Source organism: Chionomys nivalis, chromosome 8, assembly GCF_950005125.1.
Source record: "Chionomys nivalis chromosome 8, mChiNiv1.1, whole genome shotgun sequence".
In the NCBI taxonomy this organism is placed as follows: Eukaryota; Metazoa; Chordata; class Mammalia; order Rodentia; family Cricetidae; genus Chionomys; species Chionomys nivalis.
This window is the reverse complement of record NC_080093.1, coordinates 82,464,066-82,487,065: the sequence shown is the minus strand read 5'-3', so window position 1 is coordinate 82,487,065 and position 23,000 is coordinate 82,464,066. Positions and strand designations below refer to the sequence as shown.

At 35.3% G+C, this 23,000-nt stretch overlaps 1 protein-coding gene across 1 annotated transcript in view; it reads left to right on the top strand.

Annotated features, from left to right (window-relative positions):
- The window catches only part of Pde3b (phosphodiesterase 3B), a 134,446-nt gene extending 112,037 nt beyond the window's left edge, over nt 1–22,409 (top strand). Inside the window, exons 8-16 of the mRNA XM_057778002.1 lie at nt 2,841–2,977; nt 4,139–4,276; nt 5,566–5,677; nt 7,221–7,334; nt 11,203–11,402; nt 14,664–14,867; nt 16,567–16,728; nt 19,122–19,371; nt 20,476–22,409. Of these exons, the coding sequence (XP_057633985.1) occupies nt 2,841–2,977; nt 4,139–4,276; nt 5,566–5,677; nt 7,221–7,334; nt 11,203–11,402; nt 14,664–14,867; nt 16,567–16,728; nt 19,122–19,371; nt 20,476–20,690 (1,532 nt within the window). The 3' untranslated portion in view covers nt 20,691–22,409. The remainder of the gene's footprint in view (nt 1–2,840; nt 2,978–4,138; nt 4,277–5,565; nt 5,678–7,220; nt 7,335–11,202; nt 11,403–14,663; nt 14,868–16,566; nt 16,729–19,121; nt 19,372–20,475) is intronic.
- Nucleotides 22,410–23,000: the final 591 nt, after the last annotated feature.

Below are 23,000 nucleotides of genomic sequence, written 5' to 3'. Positions count from 1 at the left end.
AAGCTTCTACCATATTTGGTTTCCATACTACCCCTCAAATGGCCCTTAATTTTAGGTGTTTCTCCCTCCTCCCCTCATTTACATCTTCTACCCACTTCTCTCTTCCTGCTCCCAGTGTGATTCTCCTGTTTCTCCCCGTGTCCATCTATAACTATGTCCCTTTCCTAGTGAGATCTATCTGCATCCCTGAGACCCTTACTCTATACCTAACCTCTATGGTTCTGTGGATTATAGCTTGATTATCACCGACATACAACTAATATCAACATAGAAACGAATATATTCTATTTTTGTCTTTCTAGGTCTAGGTTACCTCACTCAGGATGATTTTTTTTCCTACTTGCATACATTTACATGAAAAAAAATCATGATTTCATGGAGTATTGATCAGATTTATAGTATTAGACAGGCCTCTCATGGAGGGGGTTTTAAATGCGATCAAAAATGATTACTTGTCCACCATAAATTATAGCACTATTCCAGCAGTGCATCTTGCCTGGTGGGTTGTTATTGTAGTTTATGGAGTTCACAGCTGGCTTAGACCCCTGATAACTTTTCTCCTCCAGCAGCCTACATCGCACCTTCTGTCCAGCAGGGAAGAAGCTTCCAGCTCAGTTCTAAGATGAGTATTTCAGCAGTAGGATTTTGCATTAAAAATGCAACAGTTTGAATCCAACTTGTAGTTTAGAGTATCATTGTAGCTACTGCCCTCATTTACCAAGAATATGTGAATATTATAGGCCCCTTTACTATACTCTTGCCAGCACTGCAGGTCTTCTGTAGTTGACTTGATAACTGAGGTGGGTACTAGGTGTCAAACAGTGGGAGCCATATAGCCTGGATACACTGGATGAAGAAGTGGTTCTGGTCCTAGGCAGGCTGGAAGAGGACAGTAAGGTGTCAGCACCTTCTTCAGACATGTGCACAGTTTGAGTTGCACGACTTGTATAGACTTTTTCATGTAGCATTTTAGACCATGGTTGACCAAGGTTGACTGAAGTTGGAAAATGAGGCTTCAGATAAAGAGAAACTAATGAATTCTAAATTTTACTTTTAAAATACATGTGTTTTATTTGGAAAAGTAGTATTTTACAAACAGTAGTATTTTCTGACCCTAAATTAATGAGTTTGCTATTCAGTATGTTAGGCACAGAGTTCACTAGTTTTTAAATCGCTTACTATGTTTAACATCTGACATGTTGGGTTAGTTACTATCAACGTTTTATAGGGAACCTGACATTAAGTTTAAGTATAAACATCAGGCTTTAAACCTCCTTCTAAAGTTTAACTTCATGAGTATTTTTTAAACTTTTTCCCCCTCTATGAGATATAGTGTCTCTCTAAATTGCCTATGTTGGCCTCAGCTTAGTGACCAGCCTTTCTGTTAGCTGGTACAGGCATAGGACACTGCCGGGCTCAATGAGGGCACTTCAGAACTCTGAAGAGCCAGCATCCTGGCTTATGCCTATAACTCTATCACTTGGGAGAGTGAAACATGAGGCTTGCTGTGAGTTCAAGGCCCAGCTAGAGCTACATATTAACAATTTTAGGCCAGCTGGTGCTACAAAATGAGACATACACACCCACCACACAAACAAACAAACAAGCAAACCCAAGCCCAAACAAACAGAAAATCTAGTTTCACTTTTAAAACAACCAGGCCTATAGTGTGCATGAGGTGAGGAATTGCTGAGGTGAGACTGGGTAGTTTAGTGAGATGCCATCTTAGTAAATAAACAGAACAAAAGATTTACAGTCCTGTGCATTGAAGAACTCACAGATCGGAAGTTTAAAGCTCGATGAATTTTTATACATTGTGTAATCTGTACCCAGATTTAGAAACTAAATGTTATCTTAAAATTTCCCTTTATGCACCCTTGAAGCTGTACCCCCTAAGGTAACGATTTCCCTGTCTTTCAGTGCTCATGTGTACCACTCATGCATATCATTAATTTTTTAAAGAATTTATTGTGTCTTTGTGAATAATGACAGGTTGGGGGTAGGGAGACTTTCATACCATGGTGTGCATGTGGGGATCAGACTGCTTTGTGGAGTCAGTTCTCTCTTTCCACCTTCATCTGGGTTCCAGGATTGAACTCAGGTTGCCAGGCTGTGTCACAGTCACCTTGACTGGCATTGCCATCTCTCTGGCTCAAATACCAGTTTTGAGACTTTTAAAAAGAGCATCTCATAAGGAGAATAACGGTATGGACTTTCCCCCTGCCTTTCTTCATTGATCATTTTATGTTTAAGAATTCACTCGCATTGTATATAATTGCATTTATTCTTGTTACTTACTAGTGTGTGAGTCCACCACAGGAAAATTACCCATTAACAGTATTATAAATACTGGTTATCTACTGGATTACTCTGCTTTTCCATGGAACCTGAGAAAAATAATATTATTAATCAAAAAAGAAGAGAAATAACTAGAAGTTTTACATGTTGCTTAATTGCATTGACATATAGTTAAGATTTTTGAATTGTTGTATCTGAATCTCATATGAAGATTGTTTATACCAAATTGGCAAGAGGTGTCTGTTGATAGGGACTGGCCTTTTCTGTTTCTCACTTTTATAAAGCTATCTGGCCCTTTATGTCACCCATGAATAAATATTTGAACTGAGTCCCAGATGTGAAGTGTTTGTGCTCTCTGAGCACAAGACCCTGCACAGAGTCAGCAATCTAGAGCTTGATGGTATGAATAAATGTTTTAAACTGAGTGGCATTGTGCTTCACTCTGTCAGAATAGTTTTAAATCAGTGACCAGTTTTTGTAATAAAGCTGCATATTTAAGACACATTTTGTTTCTATTTATTGCTATATATGCTTTTTAAAAGGTGAAGAAGATAACACTGTTTTCACAAAAGAACCGTTCAACATTGTGGAAACTCCAGAAGAAACAGTGAAGAAAGACTGCAGGGAATTATCGTTGGAAGGTGATAGTCACCTAATGGAAGAGGCACAGCAACCAAATGTAAAGGATAAGCTTTCAGTATCATTATGTTAAGGTGAAATACGATATGAGTTAGTACTGGCTTCATTATTTTTACACAGAACATAATTATCAATGTAATGGCATTTTAATTTTTTCACTGAGAAGTCACAGTTACTGAAATAATGCCTGGGTCATAAAACATAGTTCCAAGTCTATCATCTAGGAACAACAAAGATTCACTTTTGTGTGAATATTTAGTTTTTTAGTAGATATATTTCATTCTGTTATTGCTTAATTGTGTTTAAATACAGAGACCATATGTGTAGTCATTAAAAAACAAAGAATAATTATTTTCATGGGCTTGTAAGTTGGCTCAGTTGGCAAAGGTGCTTGCTGACAAGCCTGATGATCTGAGTTTGATCCCTGGATCCACATGATAGAAGGAGAGAACTCTGACTCTGAAAAATTAACCCCTGACTTCTGCAGACACACAGTGTGCTACACATGTGAATGCACACACACAAAATATACAAAATAGAACAGCTACATCTAGTGGTACCATTTTCCTAAGTTCAGTATGTAAGTTTGTGGGACAAAATCCTGTTCATGTACTTGGGATACTATCCTAGTAAGAAGTACTATAGTGAGACAAGGTTTTTTTCCATTATACTTTGCTACATATAATTTCTAAAATGAAAATAATGGATTTTAGAGTTACATAGTCATTTGGAAATCAGATGCTTACTTATCTAACTAAAGTATCATCAGCCTTCTGTTGCTAAGAAGACGTGCTTAAAGTTTTCTCGAGATCGCTTTTAACAAATAGACAAAATAGAAGGCAAGATAAAAGAATATTTGAAAAAAAAACTACAGAAAAGAGGGCTAACTGTTAATATTCAGTTCTAAGCATTTTCTCTTAGATGTTAGAAATATGTGTGCTCACATACATAACATACAATAATAGTCCTTTAAAAAGTGCGAGGCCAGCCTGGTCTACAAGAGCTAGTTCCAGGACAGGCTCCAAAGCTACGGAGAACCCTGTCTCGAAAAGCAAAAAAAAAAAAAAAAAAAAAATTTATATTGACTAATATATTGAAATGATAATATTTTAGATATATTGGTTTGAATAAAATAAATGACTATGTTCACTAAAAACCAAATATCTGTAAAAGATAAAGTTGTTTTTTCTCCTGTGTTCAGATTAACCAGGAAGTATTACTGGACCCGATGGTAGTAGAAGATTATGACTTGTTAATAGAGAAGATGAGCAGCTGGAATTTTCAGATTTTTGAGCTTGTAGAAAAGATGGGAGAAAAATCAGGAAGGATTCTCAGTCAGGTTTGTTTTCATATCTCTATTATTGTAATTTTTCTCATATGTTTATAAAAGCAAAATCTAAATCTTGACACTAGTTTAAGTACAGATTCAGAAATTTAAATGAAATTTAAATGTCATTAAATTTATCTTTCAGGTAGCCCTCAAAACATGCAGCTAAGTGTACAGATATACATATGTATTATATATTTTTATAAGTATATAAAAATTCATGTATGAAAATCATTGATTTGACTATACTAGTAGATTTAATTTAGGCTAGCATAGTAATAAAGATTTACTTTTTCTTACTCTTGAGGTTTGAAAGGACCTGAAAGATGACTTAGTTCTAACTAACTACTGAAATGCAAACTTCATTTTTTATCTGCCCTCCATCTTCAGACCTTGGCTGAATAGTTCATCTCATAAATGAACCAAGAGTCAGAGTTCACCTGACATACAGTCTTTGTATCGCTTGGCCTTCCTAATGTAATTCCTTTAATATCTTATCTGTGAAATTCAAAACTTAAAAGGATACCATGTGACAAATATGAGATTTTTCCATTGAATTTTTTAGGGCCAAAATTTTGATAAATATTTTTTTTGCCTTTTTTAACACTTGTGAAAAAAGTAGAATTTGCAATGTCTTTCAGTAAATTTGTAATAAAAAACTAAAGAGAAGTCAGAAAAATATTTTTAGTTGGGACATGATGCATGTGATAAAATTTCTTTGCTTTTTCTTCCTTTTTATTGTTTGGTAAAAATAATTTTTGAGAAGTTTGCAATGAATTAACTTAGAAGTATGCACTGAGAGATTTGGAGAGATGGCTTGTGATGCTTGCTGCTCTTCCAGAGGACCTGAGTTTGGATCCCAGTTCCCTTGTCAGATGGCTCATAACTACCTGTAAAGTTAGCTCCAGGGGATCCCACAACCTCTTCTGTCCTCCACAGGAACCTTCACATCACATATTTGACACCCTCCTGCCCCAACAAGTATAAATGAAAAAAAAAATATGATGGACCTGATGCCACAGTATGTAATTGCAGTTACTTGAGAGGCGGAATCAGGAAAATCTCAAGTTCAAGGCCAGCCTAGACAACTTAGTGAGACTCTACTCTGAAAACCAATATGGTCTGTGTTCATCACTCAGTGAATAGAGTTCTTGCCTAGAATGTGGGAGCCTCAGGGTTCAATTTCAATAACACAAGAAAAATAAAGTATATGCATGCTTATATTCCTAAATATATCACAAACCAAACTACAGAGAGAAATTCAGATTTTTAATGTGAGTTTCATTTTATTTTGCATTTAGGTTATGTATACTTTATTTCAAGACACTGGTTTATTGGAAACCTTTAAAATTCCCACTCAAGAATTTATGAACTATTTTCGTGCATTAGAAAATGGCTACCGAGACATTCCCTGTGAGTATTGGCAATTACCTGGTTAGGTTCATAATTTCTTGTCTTTCTCTTCAGATAAGCCTGTAAATAATTTTTGAAATACACATTTGAGAAATTTTTAAATAGATATTTTAAAAGAATATTATGTCTTATTACCTGGTGTTAACTAACTTGTTGATTGTGATATATGTACTCTAAACCTTCCTTCATATAAATTTATTATACATAAAGTGGATTATAATATTGATACTCATTTATATGCAGTTTTCTTCACTTAAATATTGTATAGTATGTATCATATCATTTTGTGTGTATGTATGTGGGTGGATGTGCACTTGTGTTGTGGGTGTGCACATGCATGTGTAGGACAGACTAACTGAGGTCTACTTTTCACGGGTTAGCAAGTATGTACCACAGAACTTGGCTTTTTTTTTTTTTTTTTTTTTTTAATCTGAGTTCTTGGGATCAAACTCAGGTCTTTGTGGTTGCAAAGGAAATATTTTACGAATGGAACCATTTCTTTAGCCCAGTATACAATCATGTATATCAGTTTTTTGAGTCTTATATTTTTAAGTATTAACAAACGTTAAAACAATTTCAGAAAATTGTTCATTTAAAAATATTACCCATAATTTTTTATTTTAAGCTGTGTTCTGACTTATGGAATGACTTAATTTTATACTGAATATGATTGGAATTACATGTTAGGAAATGTGTATATCTTTATGTATTAGACCTTTTTATAGTTATCTTCATATGAACAGATTAGTAAATTTTTCCTAAATTAGCATAATTAATAATACTGCTTAATAGTTTAAAGTGAAGTACTCAATCTTTAATTTTCATTTAATCTTTATAGGAAACGTAAGAGATGATTATTTCTCAGTTTTTGGCAAAAAAAATAGGTATGCAGACTATATAACTGTTCAGTGAGAAAACTATCTTTCTGTGTGTGTGAACTGCCTGTGTGCGCACAAAGAGACTAGAGGATGACTTTGGGTATCCTCTGTGTCCCTGCCTTTCAGACAGGGTCTCTTACTGGAGAACAGGCAAACTCTCACAATCCTCTCTTCTTAGCCGCCCCACCCTCACCAAAGTACTGGGATTATAGTTCACATACAGTTATGCCCACCTTTTCACTTGGGGCCTGGGATCTGAACTCAGATCTTGATGATTACATGAAGTGCTCTTACCCACTGGGCCATCTTTCCTGTTCCTAAAACTTTTCTATATCATGTCTCCATAATCCAGATACCATATGTTATAAAAACCACGAAATAGAAATCTCAATAATTTGTGCCTTCCCTTTCTGTTCTTTGGACTTTTAATGTGTCTTTGTATTTTATCTGAAAACACTCATTTTTTTTAAAAAAAAAAAAAAAAACAAAACATTTTTAATATACTGAGATATCTTAAAAATAAAACAAAATACAATTATGGGAAATTCCTTTAATATGTCTTACTCATTGGAATATAGTATAACTAGAATTTTTCTCACTTTTCAAACATCTTATGCCAAACCTAATCAGTATGATTCTATAATAAAGTATTTTGGTAATTTCAGATCATAATCGTATACACGCCACAGATGTCCTACATGCTGTTTGGTATCTGACAACACGACCAATTCCTGGCTTACAGCAGAGCAACGATAATCATGAAGCAGAAACCAAAGCAGGTACTTATTCCTACAAATCTTTAATTACTTAATTAGAAAAAATAAATCAAGCTGTCTTATGTAGTAGTCTTTAATCTCTAAAGTTTTTCTTTAAGTAAACTTTGGTACACATAAAAGATTGTATAAGTTACAATGTTTTACATGACAAAAATTTTAACCTGATTAAACTAGATTATGATCCAGAACTACTATATGCAACATGTTCTTTTTCCCATTCTACCAATATAACCATTATTATTTTAATGTTATTATTAATAATAACCATTGGATATTTTGATAATTTTTGTTTCAGGTCTACTATATATGCTTAAAATACACAGTAATACCAAACCAAAGGAAGCATTTAAGTGATACTTAAAAATATTCACAAACATTGCAATTTAAGTTCCAAAAACTTAATACTGTCTTTCATCATAAATATCATTGTTTAAATAAACTCCATGTATTAAAAAGTGCCTTTATCTCTTATTTGAACTTACAAAAGAGTGAAATACTCTAGTAAGCTACATGTACCAGAGTAGAGTTTGTATGGATACAAAGTTTGCACATTCTGTAGTCTATTTTATTCCTGTCGGTTACATTGGTGAGATAATGCTGAGTAGCGCCTATTGACTAATAATAAGTAATGAGTGGGTGCTGGAGCGATAGCTCAGAAGTTAAGAGCACTTGCAGTTCTTCCAGCGAACCCAGGTTTATTTGCAACACTCCTGTTGGATGGCTCATAGTTCAGCTTCAAGGGATCTAGGGAGTTAGGGGCTCTAAACACCTACTGAGATTTTCGCAGCAAAATGATGGACAGTTGATGAATTTGAAAATCTGTACCTATAGGGATCTTTTGAGTTCTGATGGCAAACTTAAGTACATCTGAATACTAAATCTTCACACATACACACACACACACACCCCACATGTCACAATACTTTAACACTAAAGCTGTGGATTTTATGTGCTACCCAGAGTATGAAAACCATATGAAAAGTTTTCCACTTGTGTAAGTTGCATTTCAGACCAATCCATCAGTGCTTATGGTATTTTTTACAAATAGCTGTCCTTTCTGGAGCCTCTGTAGACCACTGAAAATCAAGCTATCTTCCTCAGATAGCTATTCTCCTTTTGGTAATAGTTCCTAGATTCTTATTGTATTCTGGTGCATTTTGAAAACTGAGCATGGGAACTAAGTTACAACATATTGTACTTAGTGCCCACTGATGATCGGCTTCCTTTATCCATACTTATGACTTCCTGAGAAAGTTTCTGGTACCAGCTAACTGAAGGAGGACCAAAAGGCCAGGCTTACTGGTGGATCTTAGTCTGCGCCTTCTGAAAGTAGATGAGCAGAGCTTTATAGGCTCAGACAAGTGAACCTGCTGACTGGATAATGGGAAAAGTTAAAATTTACCAATGAAAAGTGTGTTAAGCAAGAAGTCTTGTACACTTGGTCTAGAAAGAGAGACTTTAAAGGAAAGGATCTGTACTCATTTTTAGTCAGTGGCTAACAGCTTTAGAAAGAAAAAGATTAAAAATTTGTCCAGAAGGAGTTCTAGGGGTTTGTGTATAGAACTCAGTGGGCACTGAATGATGGATATTAGCTTTGTGGTGTCTTAGTTAGAGTTTACTTTTACTGTGAAGAGACACCATGACCACTGCAACTGTTGTGAAGAAAACATTTAATTGGGGTGGCTTGCTTATAGTTTCAGAGGTTCAGTCCATTATCATCGTAATGGGGAACATGGTTGTGTGCAGGCACACATTGTGCTGGAGCTGAGAGTGCTACATTTTGCAGGCAACAGAAAATCAACTGACTTGTCACACTGAGGGAAGCTGGAGAAAAAGAGACCTCAAAACCCACCCCCATTGTGACACACTTCCTTCAACAAGTCCATACCATCTCCTAATAGTACCACCCCCCCCTTTGGCAGTCATTTTCTTTCAAACCATCACTTCTCTATTTACATACACACACATAGACATGCATGCACGCACACATGCACGTGCACAACACACACACACACTCACACACCTAATTTTTGGAGAAACTTGACAAAGATAATTACCTAACAATATTTACTGTGACAGTTTTCAGTAATCAACTGGATGAAGTGCTGTCTTCCCGTGATCATTATCAGTCATGTGTGTCGTCTGTCATGCCCCCCCCCCGCCTACCCCAGTTATCATTCAGTAAGCTTACGAATACAACAACAAAGATAGTAGGAGTAAGGTATATGTATGAGCTCTAGGCAATTACTGAATTTTTATTTCATTTTGCTTTTTACATTTTTGTTGTTTATTTTTCATATTAACACAGTATCTATATACCAAAGATGGTCCCTGAACGCCCAAGTGCTGGCATGTATAGGCATTACAATTCTTAACTAATTTTTTAGTTTAATAGGGATATATTTTGCCATTTGATTTTTAAAACTTAAGAGGGAACCTATAATGGATATAATACAAGAAAATGTTCAAGATATTGACTTGATATTAATAATTAGAGTCTTTTTAGTAGCAGTTTGCTTACTACATAATCCATGTCCATATATTCATTTTGTTTTTACAATTGTTTTTAGAAGTGTTAGAATACAGTTTTCTAAAACTCAGTATATAGTTAAAACAAACAGTATGAAAATAATAAATATTTTAAAATTATCATTAATGTATTAAAGTCATGTTAAAATATTGTGATAACAAATATTGACTCAAATTATGATTAAGAAGTCATTTAGACTTTGACAAGGCATTATTTCTGACGAAGACAACCAAGGATGTCTCATAACTTTTATCTTTGGTTTTATGTGCTCTCTACTGTGTCTTTTATATTTTGTAATTTATTCGAATGCTTTTGCAGAAATGTTAGTCTGAACATGTAGGTTTGGCTAATAAACAAAAGGAGCAGCAGGTGAGGTGCTGAACTGGAAGCACTCTGAGGGAGAACGTGCTGTTTCTGCTCCCTGAGCAGCTCTCAGTGTCTCAGGCCGTTTCATGAACATTGTGTTGTGTTCCATTGTAAAGAACTCCGTGGGAGGGAAAAGAAAGGAAAGAAATTGTAATTAAGGCAGCATATGGAATAATTTTTGAGGATGAGAGTTGAAAAGCAGTGTCTGTGTTGAGGAGCTTAGTGTAGTGATATATTAAATTTCTACATGTTATATTGTTTTTATAATCAAATTTTATTTGCAGGCTTTGTCCTGTTAGATCCTTTTCTATGTCTATTATTTATATTTAAAAGTTTTGTTAATTTTTTCATTCAATATATTTTGATCATATTCTTTCCCCTCCTCTAATTCTCCTAGGTCCTCCTCACCTCCTCTCAAAAAAATTGGGAAAACAAAAACAAAAAATAAAATAAAAAACTTTAAAAAAGAAAATTAGACAAAAAATAGCAAAACAACACACACACACACACAAAAACAAAATGTAGAATCTGTTTTGTGTTAGTTAGCTACCTTTGGGCATGGGGCCTGCCCTCAAGGGTGATTGATATACAGCCACTGACACGCCACTGGAGAAAAATGATTTTCCTTTTTCCAGGAAGTATCAATTGCTTGGTCTTCTTGGTTAGGGGTGGGACCTTGTGTCTACTTCCCCTTCTTGGTGCTAGGATTCTGTATGACTACTATATTTAGCCCTTAAAAATAAATGTTTAGAAGATTTAGAGTTTCTACAAATTAATTAGCCTGAGCAAGAAAGCATCATCCTGCACCAGAATTCTCTAATGGCCTGCAAGATAAACAATGGGAAGAGTAGGTTCTTTAAGTCGCCCGCATCTATTTAAGTTCAGCAAATTAGTACTGATTTGGGGAATTCCATCCTTAGCATAATTGTCAGGAAGTTACACCCTAATGCTGGTTTGCTGCTTCTTGTCATACAGATTCCGATGGTAGACTTGGTTCAGGACAGATTGCTTACATTTCTTCGAAGAGTTGCTCTATTCCAGATGAAAGTTATGGCTGCCTGTCTTCAAACATTCCTGCTTTAGAACTGATGGCTTTGTATGTGGCAGCTGCCATGCACGATTATGATCACCCAGGAAGAACAAATGCGTTTCTAGTGGCGACAAATGCACCTCAGGTGGGAAAGAAATTTTTAGAAGCTCAAGAATAATTCTGAGAATTTGTATTTCTCATTGCAAATCTCTCTGTAGTCAATCCTTCCTGTGAGTCTAGTTACCATTAGACTCTTCATTGTAATTAATTCATGAAAACACATGATGATGAATGCGAAAGGAATTTGGAAAAATCAGTTTTTTCAGCTATAAAAAATAGTTTATAAAATAACTCCAAGTTTCATTAATTCAAAATCTTAATAGGAATATTTTTGTCTTTTATCAAATCAGTAAAACTCTGGCTGACTCTTTTTCCTTCTCACTTGGTCCATGGTATAGCTAAAGTTAAAATAGCCAAAGATATCACTCAGGGTTATCTTTTTCCCATCTCTCTCCTAATATTTGTCTTGACAATGTGACCTTCAATCTTTTATCTATAAATTTATTAGTGTACTGAGAATTTTTCCTTGGGCTGGCGAGATGCCTTACCAGATAAAGGCATCTCCCACCAAGCGTGACAACCTGAGTTTGATCTCTGAAGTGCCCACCCATCCGATAGGAAAAGAGAAACAATGCCACAACCTGGCCTCCAAACATGTGCCATGGCATGCATATGTGTCCCCAAACCCACATACACAGATATGCACATACAAATGTGATAAAAAAGATCTATACTAATTTATTTTGGTGTAATATTTTGTACGGAAGAAAAATAGCTGATAAAGTATCAAATTCTGTTTGGGTCATGTCACAGTTTAAATCAAGTAGTATAAACTCCCAACATGAACAATGTACGGCAATAACTTTAAACATGAGGTCTTGGAACTAAACATACGGCCTTTCGAAGAATTTAATGTGATTTGAGATGTTGGTGTAGGAGATTGCTGCAATGTTGTATGTGTGTTTCTAACCATATGCCTTACATAGGAACTTGTTACTGCTTCTGAGGAATTTTCTGTCTTCATGTTAGCATTCTGTTTTAACTTTAGTTCTTACCTTTCATCATTTGTAGCCATTTTCTGTTTATCTTTTTACCTATCTTCTTCAAGCAAGCAGACCAATGGTTTTAAATGTAGGGGATAAATTCTTTTAATATAAAGTTGAGTGATGTAGGTGTGTGTGTTACACACACACACACACACACACACACACACATATAGATGGATGGATGGATGGATGGATGGATGGATGGATGGATGGATAGATAGATAGATAGATAGATAGATAGATAGATAGATATAGAGAGATGGGTTAGGAGGAGCATATAATTTATTTCTCTATTGAGACTTAATTCATGGCTCATGTTTTCTATAGTCAGATTCTGATAACTTTAAATGTGATTATTGATATTTGTTTGCTTTGTAAGTGTTATTTGGGAGAAATTACCTACCCAGGGATACATATTTGCAGTTTACAAGGTCAGTGGTCGCATTGCTTTTGGACCTGTGGTGAGGAGTCTGTAGTGAAGCAAAACTCTTGTGTCAGTGCAAACAGCATGTGAAAAGGCAGGAGACTGGCATACAATGGTCCTTTCCAAGGGCATGCTTAGTGACCTAAGTCTTGAATTTACCTCCAGGTAGGAGGAAGCTGCCTGGACAGAATGAGTTATTAATATGGGTCTCAGTACTCAGACTAAACAGTTCTCCATACAGAAGTGTAGTAGGTGCCACTTAGCTAGGAAACAGACCCCATTCACACCTCCAGAGTTCCTCCCCAGTCAGAGACTTGGCTCTTTACAGCACAATTCATTCTCATAGTAACAGGTGACGTGGTCTTTCCTCAGCCTGTTCTTAGTGTCCCCGTGTATTTGAAGTTTCTAGTATGGAGATTATGTATAGATTCTGTTCCTGATTCTGGTTTTTGCTTCCATTTTATTTCTCTTTAGTAATTTCCAAGAACAGTTTGCATAGTAAAGGAACTGGAAACTTACTTTTATTTTACTGCCCTGACTCTGAGAGATTTTAAAGCCAGCTAACTAACTTCAGAAAATACTTGAACAGTGTGTTAAAATGTTACTGTGTGTATGTGTGTGGGGGGGGTGCATGTGGGGGATAGAGGACAAATTTCAGGGGATTTCTAACTGTGCGCTCCAGGGATTGAACTAGATCATGAGGCTTGTGTATTTAACACTGTACCTGCTGAGCCATTTTACGGATCCATGAATAGTGTGTGTTTTAATTACCTGGGAGTTTCATTACTTCTTTCTGATATGATGGAACTATTTTGATAGCTTATCGATCTTCATTAAATTAAGCATGAAATTTTCAACACTGTTAAGTTGTCCCCTTATGGAGTCTTTGGAGTAAAGTCTTTTTAGGGGGATTTATGATGCTTAGAAGTCTCTGAAGATTGATGGGAGGATTTTATGTGGGTCATAACAGCTTAGATCATTCCATTGTGTAACATGATCACATGACCATGCAGGTATGCTTACATCTAGGCATTGATGTTCAAATATCAGGTATAGGAATCATGCTCACGTATGTCTCACATGGTACTGTTCCCTCTGTTTTTGTGTCTTCCTTTCCGATTAGGCAGTAAGGACCAGAAAAACACAAACAGAGTTTTGTTTCTATTTCTTAATCCCTGACCTTTAACATAACTTGACATGGCTTTTTTAAAAAAATAATAATAATTACTGCTTTAGTAGTTTTTAAAATGTTTTAGTTTTTAGAGATGGTAGAACCTTTAGAAATTCGATATTCTACTGGTTATGAATGTATTTTTTCCACTGTTGTGAGGGTAGGGGAAAGCAAGCTCATACTGTTGAAACCAGGATATTTGTGGTCTTACCTATTTTATACTTATTTCTCACTACTTAGAAACTGTGTCAGGAAGGGAATGCAGATTACACCCTCAGACACAGGGGTCGCTGGCTTATCCTGGACCACTTCTTCCCCTTTAGTTAACTCTGTGTTGGCTACAGAATAGAGCTGTACCCTAACCCTGTTTTATATCCCAATGGATTTATTATCAAAAGCTTTACAAATTGAATGTTTACTTCAAAAGCACTTTTCTATCACTTGGGAGGAAGCATGATATTGCAGAATATTTGAGAACAGTCTTTTAGTTTAGATCTGACATCAGAAGGAAATGTGTCCTTAGCTTCATTGCACTTCATTCTACTTATTTGTAAAACCACTACAACCTTTCATCATAGATATTAACATCCTGGTAACACATTTCGTTTGTGGTAGGTACTCACTCTTCTGACCTGTTTTTTGACATTGAGTTATTAAAGTTCCTATGTGTAAGATGCTTTTCTCATTTTTTTTTATTCTTTTTAGGCAGTTTTATACAATGACAGATCTGTTCTAGAAAATCATCATGCTGCATCAGCTTGGAATCTGTATCTTTCTCGGCCAGAATACAATTTTTTGCTTAACCTTGATCATGTGGAATTCAAACGCTTTCGTTTTTTAGTCATAGAAGCAATCCTTGCCACAGATCTCAAGAAACATTTTGATTTCCTTGCTGAATTCAATGCCAAGGTTTGTTATGTAAAGTAGTGCCTGATTTTGAAAAGGGAAATTGTTGTTGTTAATGTTATAGATGAAAGGTGGTTTTTAATATTAAGTTGGAATTACATTACACATGAAGAATAAATAACAGATATAGAGAGTTTTTATTATTATAGCACTATGTCTTAAAATACTGTGTTTGTTATGCTTTCTTTTGACAAATAGATGAATTTTATTGTAGGTTTTTTTAAAAAAATTAACAAACCAATTAATTATATCCAAAGTTTTTATAACAGAAGTTGAGTTTACTCAGTACCAAGTGAGACATTTTATGAAATTAAAGTTGTATTTCTAATAAGCCTTCTTTGTATTAGGAATTTTCTACTGCTGACCTGGCTGAAGGGCAGTTTCTCTTTTCTACTGTTTGACAAGGATTTCCTCATCCCCAAACTGCCATGTGTGTGTAGTCACTGTGCTGTGGATTGAGGAAGATCAACTCACAGCGCCCCCCTCAGAGAATTCATACTCCCTGTGCTAACTGGAATCACTAAACTGCTCTGACAACAGTGATAGTGGCAGTGAGTTCCATGAAGCAGAAAAAGTTGAGGACCATTGCTTTACTTTCTTGAAAGAATTATGCCCTGCCCCTCTATTGTTCTCTAGCAGGAAACTGCTGATTCCTCAATTTTTATTTCCAAGAGGAAATAAAAAGCATACTAAATTTGCCTATCTAATAATGATAATTTCAGCTACTTAAACAATGTTAATTAATATTTACTTAGCCTTTATTATCAGCCAGGCTCTCTGTTTATTCATCCTTGTGGCAGTATTTGACAAAATTACCATCTCCATCACTTCTTTATAGAGGAAGAAATGGATTTGAATAGGTAAAATGCTGAATTAATATCCTTGTGAGTTAAGCTTTAGACCATGGAGTATTTCTTTTTCTTTCTTTTGTTTTATTTCTTTTGATTTTTTTTTTTTTTTTTTTTTTTTTTTTTTTTGGTGTTTCGAGACAGGGTTTCTCTGTGGTTTTGGAGCCTGTCCTGGAACTAGCTCTTGTAGACCAGGCTGGTCTCGAACTCACAGAGATCCGCCTGCCTCTGCCTCCCAAGTGCTGGGATTAAAGGCGTGCGCCACCACCACCCGGCTTCTTTTGATTTTTGAGACAAAGTTACTCTATGTAACATTCCCGGCTGTCCTGGAACTCACTCTGTAGTCCAGGTTGGCCTCAAACTCACTGAGATCCGCCTGCCTCTGTTTCCCCCAAGTGCTAAGATTTAAAGGCATGTGCCACTGCTGACCAGCTGGAGTTTTTTTTCTAAGACTTGTGTTTTTGAACTGTATCTGCATGGCAAAGCTAGAACTGATTTTTCCTTAACTCTTTTAAGTGGCCTTTCTTTAAGGTAGGAATAGTTACAATTCTTATGATTTATAGATTCACGTGTACATATATTTAATACACATACATACATTATTCTCTGTGATAATTACAAATAATGAAACCAAAGCTTATCTTTTAATAAAAAGTTATACTGTCTTTGAAACCAAATCTTAATACTATTTCAGTGGGACATTTTACCACGTAGGCCCACGTTACAGCAGATTCTGATTTTAAGGAAGCATTTCCTGAAATTTCTTCCTGTTCTTTGGACAGGAAACAATTTTATGGTAATTGGAAACTCCTTGTGACTCAGAACCTGAAACAGTTCTCTTTTGTACACAACAGGCCAATGATGTAAATAGTAACGGTATAGAATGGACCAATGAAAACGACCGCCTCTTAGTCTGCCAGGTGTGCATCAAACTCGCAGACATAAACGGCCCAGCAAAAGCTCGGGATCTACATTTGAGATGGACAGAAGGCATCGTGAATGAATTTTATGAACAGGTAAGATGAAATATGAGATTGGTGGGACTTTGAAGATCTGCCATATGAAGAAAGCACCTTTGGGGGCTTCAGTTGCTACTGAAGTGTACCAGTTGTCCTGAAAGAATTAAACGTTGAGTGTACCCTGGCTCTTTGTGGTTTCTCAACTCTACCTTTGCTGATAATATTTTTTTTAATTTTATTTTATGTGTTTGGATATTTCGCCTGCATGTATGTCAGCGCATCATGTGTGTGCCTGGTGCCTGTAGAGGCCAGAAAAGGGCTTAAGATCCAGTGGAATTGGAGTTACAGATAGTTGTGAGCTGCCATGTGGATGCTGACACTTGAACTCAGGTCCTCTGAAAGAGCAGCTGGTGCTTTTAACAACTGAGCCATTTCTCTATCCTTTACTGCTAACATTATAGTAGCAAACAAAAATATATAGCTTATTACTTGCCTGGAATGAGATGATTGTACTCTTGGCCGAATAGATAAGGATAGACTACAGTTTCCAAGGTCATTTTCGAACTGAGAATCTATAACTTAACAGTTGATTTCCAAATGAAGTAGTTTTCCCCCTCAAAATAATATTTTTATTAATTATTTGAGAATTTTGTACAATACATTCTGATTACACTCACTTCTCATTCCTCCCAAGTTACCCTCCCACCTTATGCCACTCCACAAACAAAACAAACAAAAAACCCCACCAAGTCCAATTTGTGTTGCCTATCTACTCATAGGAACATGGTCAAAGTCCCAGTGTCCAGAAAACTGAGAATGAAAGGCATTGAAGGCTTCTATAACAACCCTCCCCCCAAAGAAACAGTCCAGACAGGACTCTATTGAAGAGAGTTCTTAAAAACTGATAAAGATGCTGAAATATAGTGTAACTCTTCACGGTTGATGACTTCTGGCAGGGATTGGGGAAGGACCAAATGAAGTAGTTTTAAGTTATTTTATAGTCTTCTCAGAACATATTTAACCATCTAAAGACACTTTCAAGTCTGTTATAGAAAGACTGTCTTTGCCTTGGAAGCATCCATGGGACAAAACCTGACAGAAAATAAAGGATAGAAGTGAGTTCAAAGTAGATACTGAGTTGTTTTCAAAGACTTGAATTATAAACGTGCTATTTTTTTATATCTTTTAAAATCTTGACTTTAAAAGATTTTTACCCTTTTGCAGAATCTGTGCTGTTTGCAAGTGGGGGTGGGTTCCCCATAATGTAGGTGAAAGCTGATTTTCCTGCAAGCTTCAAGTTTCATTATCTTGAAAATATCAAATACCACCCACTTATACCTCTATTTCTTTGGAGTCCTTGACCCTAATAGCCATGAATATTGAAGATATTTATACAGCTAGAGCTTCTGTGTGTAAGAAAGTAGGAGTAATGAAACTGAGTCTGTCTGATCATGCATACTGACCCCATGCTGTATTATAAAAGGTACAATGTCTTTTACCTACACTTAGAGTTATATAATACCATACTGTGTAACCTGTTATTGAGACTGGGAATAGAAATGTGCAAATTACATTATAATCTTAAATTAAGTAAATATAGTCATTAAGTAAATATAGCCAAAAATATAGTAATATAAGTAAATACAGTCATATATTAATATGTTATATAGAATATATTATATTACATATAGTACTTAATATTATATAATATGATTTTATGGTCATAAATTAATATATAATGTGTTACATATTATATATCACGTGATATGATATATTGCATATATATTACATATAGTAATATAAGTAAATATAGTCATAAATTAAGTAAATATAGTCACTCCAAATCAAATAATTTAGCTTTAATATATTAGTTATAAACTATTAATTGTTGATATAGAATGTTGCAGGTTGATAGTAAAATTGTTAGTATTTATTTTTAAAAAATATATATATATTCCATGTTAACTGAATATCAGTTATTCTAGTTTCTATAAACAGAATATCAGAATACAGTTTTGTTTAAAATTTCTCAAATGGAGAAAAGACAAAATAACGTATTTTCCTGTGCTGGTAGTTGTTGCAGGTCTCAGGAACCCCGTTAAACATGTGCCTATCAAGCCATACTCCATCCTAACAATAATCACAGTCATTAGTGTTTTGTGTAAAGATTATTTTGATGTGGACTGTGGTTTTAAAACCACAAGATTCTGGGTGTGGTAGTGCACACCTTTAATCCCAGCATTTGGGAGGTAGGGGCAGGCAGATCTCTGTGAGTTCAAGGCCAGCCTGATTTACAGAGTGAGGTCCCAGACAGCCTGAGATACGTAGAGAGACCCTGTCTCAAAGCATCAAAAAGAAAGAAAAGAAAAAACCCCAAGATAATTTTAACAGTAAACTTTAATTGTTGTATTTTTGGTAGTTAAATGTAATTTTCTTTTTGAAATGCTCAGGGAGATGAAGAAGCAACCCTTGGTCTACCTATTAGTCCCTTTATGGATCGTTCTTCTCCTCAACTAGCAAAACTCCAAGAATCTTTTATCACTCACATTGTGGGCCCCCTGTGCAACTCCTATGACGCTGCTGGCTTGCTGCCTGGTCAGTGGATACAAGCAGAAGAGGAGGATGATACAGAAAGTGATGATGATGATGGTGAAGAATTAGATTCAGATGATGAAGAAACAGAGGACAATCTAAATCCCAGTAAGAATGAAAGGAAACTATATTTTCTTTAATGCTATTAACTACAAATGTTCTTTCATTTGGATTTAGATTTCTGCATCTTAGGTACAGATATGTTAACTTCTGTCAGAGTGTTCAAATTCAGTAGTCATGCTTTGGATAACTGCCATGTGCTACTTCTATAGCACAACGGGGACTCTTAATTAATGAAAGCAGCATTTCTCAAGATGCTGTCCTCCAGCAGCTGCTCATTTGATCATCTCTGAAGTGAGTCCTAGCAGTTAGACTCCTCATGTCATTCTCTTGGAGCATCTGAACAGCTGGGGAGCACCACTTCAATGAATCAAAACAGTGGGGAGCAAAAAATAAGCTCCTGGCTCTGAGAGAAGAACCAAGGTTTTGATATTAAGAATGAGTCACATAGCAACATATTTTTCTGAAAAAGACAATTAGTGGAAAATTTTTAAAAAATGTCTTTGAAACTTAATGAAATGTCACTTCATGTTTATTTTAAAGTAAGATTTAAATTACATCTACTGGACACTTTTTTCCTAGTATACTAAGAATCAGAACTATAACACAATGAGAGTTGTGTTTTTATCTATTGGAGGTACTTGTCTGTAGGTGCTGTCCTCCAACCAGTGCTCTTTAGCAGTGCTCTCCCCACTTGAGAATAAATGCCTTGTGTTTAGGGATAGTATAGCGGAGAATAACCTTATGCCAACTTGAGGTTAGTTGACTGGTTTTTCAAAATAAATAATATTCACCAGAATACTAGTAATTACTTTTAGTTTACTGCATTAAAACATTACAAACTTGAATTTTACCTTTGGATTGTTAGGATTTTCATCTTTGATTTCAGCACTATACTTCCCTCCAACCCAGTATTCTCTGGATATCATCTGTTAGTTTCCATTTAGAACAACCACTATCACTCAGAGCTTTGTTTGTGTTGTTCTGTTAGGACGTGAGCTCCATAGTGTGGATAATTTTTTTCTTACTGTTGACATTTATAGTCTTAGAGCTTTCATAACTACTTAGACTAGAGTAGACTCTTAGGCATTTATTGAATGAGCGTTTGAATTTTATTTACTTTGATATAAATGTCTGTTTTCAATTTCACAGAACCACAGAGAAGGAAAGGCAGGCGGCGAATATTTTGTCAGCTAATGCACCACCTCACTGAAAACCACAAGATATGGAAGGAAATCATAGAAGAAGAAGAAAGGCGTAAAGCTGAGGGGAACAAACTGCAGGTGGAGAGTACCTCCTTACCTCAAGCAGATGAGATTCAGGTCATTGAAGAAGCAGATGAAGAGGAAGAGCAAATGTTTGAATAGAAGAAAGCTTGTGCTGAAGAAGCCTGGGGTCCTGTGCCTAATGCTCACTGCGCTGGTTCTTAACTGACCGCTCCCATGTGAACAGGCCTTAATACTGTGAGAGAATCCTTGCTGCCCTGGCAGTTCTCACTCCTGAGCACTTTCATCACAAACTAGAGTTGGCTGCAGCTGACGTGTTGCAGAGCCTTTCCTCCGAGCCTTCACTGGGTGTAAACAGTTTGTCATGATGCAGTTTTGCTGGGCAGTCAGCTCTTCATTTTTCATAGCGAGGGAAGGCTAAAATGGGAAATTCAAGAGACTTCAGCTTTCGAAGTGGCCATAACGCTTTTTATGAAAACAGGATTCATCTTGTATTTCCAAATATATCTTTTATGTCTTTGTTCTGGGGTCGAGAAAACAAACCTCTGCCTAATACAAAAAGGAATTTATTGTGGCTTTTCTGAGTGATTTCTGCTCATGGCAGTACACTGTTCACTGTGGTTCTCCCAGCTTCATCCATGAAGGACTGAGGACCTTTGTTATACTTAACAAAATCCAGGTGCATCAATTTCTGATGCTTTTTATTGTTGTGTACAATCTACTTGTGTGTTTTACTTCTGCCTAAAGTATTCAGGTTTGCTGTGGACATCAGAAGTCTAAATTCTAGTCTTACTGATTTTGTTCCATGGTTGAATTTTAAAGGTGTTTAACAATGAAGGAACTTCATTCTTTAGTCAAAACTGTTCTTATTTTTATTTTTGCTCAGGATAAGTAATGTTAAATATTTAGTTATTATAAACATGGCATAGATTTGCCAGGAAAAAAAAAAACATTTTCCTAATATTGATGTTATCTTTTATAAAATGAGCACCATTTTAATTAAAGCCAAGAGAAAGGAGATAATCTTGGGCCTTAATGCAAAATCAAATGAAACCAGTCCCATCAAAGACATTGCCTAAATAATTGGTTATCTTTAGATATGTGTCTTAGGTGTCTTGTATACAGCCTTAGGTGTCTGGTTATTGAAAAACTGATATTTTTTTTTGTTAATTTCTTTCTGCTCCAAGAAAACACGACATAGATGACTCATCCGTGTGTAATATTAGAGCTCCACAGAAAACTGGATTCTTAGATGAAGTAAATTATGGGAATACATGCTTAATTTTTACATAAAAACTCTATAAATTGTTCAATAAATAATTCCATACAAATGCATATAAATACCTTACTAAGAAAACAGACCACATTTATAATGTTTACATAACCTCATTAGAGTGTGGCTATGTGCCCTAGTTGTGAAAAATTATTGAAATTATACAAAGCAACCAAATTATACCAAAATGGCAAATTGATTTCTCATTACTCTTGAAGACCGTACAATATTTTGGAGCCATTCAACTTGATGCATAGTTAACTGTCAGTTTCCATAGTGGTTCCTATAGAGTGTGATGTTGGAGTTTCCTGCCTACCTAAGGTATTTGGTTTGTCTACAAGGCTGTAGTTAAAGATCTATTGAGTACTGGGGTTTTTGATCCTGCAGGTATCATATTTAATGAATCACTACACTTTATTTATTAAACATGTTGAGTATTGAGTTCCTTTCTGTCACTTTTACTACCACACCCTCATTTGTAAATTGGTCCACCATATATTACTGAGTAATAAAACTTTAACTGATAATATATGGAATTTGCGTTTGTATACATTCTGTGTGTATATTTCTCTAAAATATATTTTATATCCTATGCAAATTTATTGTTGCTTCCTTTCTTACAGAAAACAGTATACATGTGTGTTTAAGTTCATACATGTACAGGCATGTGTTATGAGAAACAACTCTCTAAATATTGTTACTTACATTTTTTATTGGAATAATTTAGTTTTAAATTCTGTCTTGAAAAAAAGCACATTTTACTTTTACTAAAAATGTTACTAGAAACTCATTTGAAAATAATTCTTAAATTATTTAATAAATCCTTGCTTAGTAAACTAAATCAAAACATCCCCCCAAAATTAAAATTATTGAAATTACCCATGTAAAAATTTTAAACATTATGATTGAAAGTCATTAATGTGACAATGTATTAAAAAATATACATGTTCCTGCTAGGTGGACAATTCCTACTTGAGGAATTGTCCTAAGCCTTATAAATCTTGTGTGGGGTATGCTGAGGATGGAACCCAGGGCCGCTCGTCTGCTGTGTGATTGCTCTGCTGTTCTACAGTGCATCCATTTCATAGTTCTTATTTTGCTTGCTGTAGGATCAGATTAATTTTTATTAGGATTTTATCACAAATCTATTGTAAATTATTGTTATAAATATAAAACTG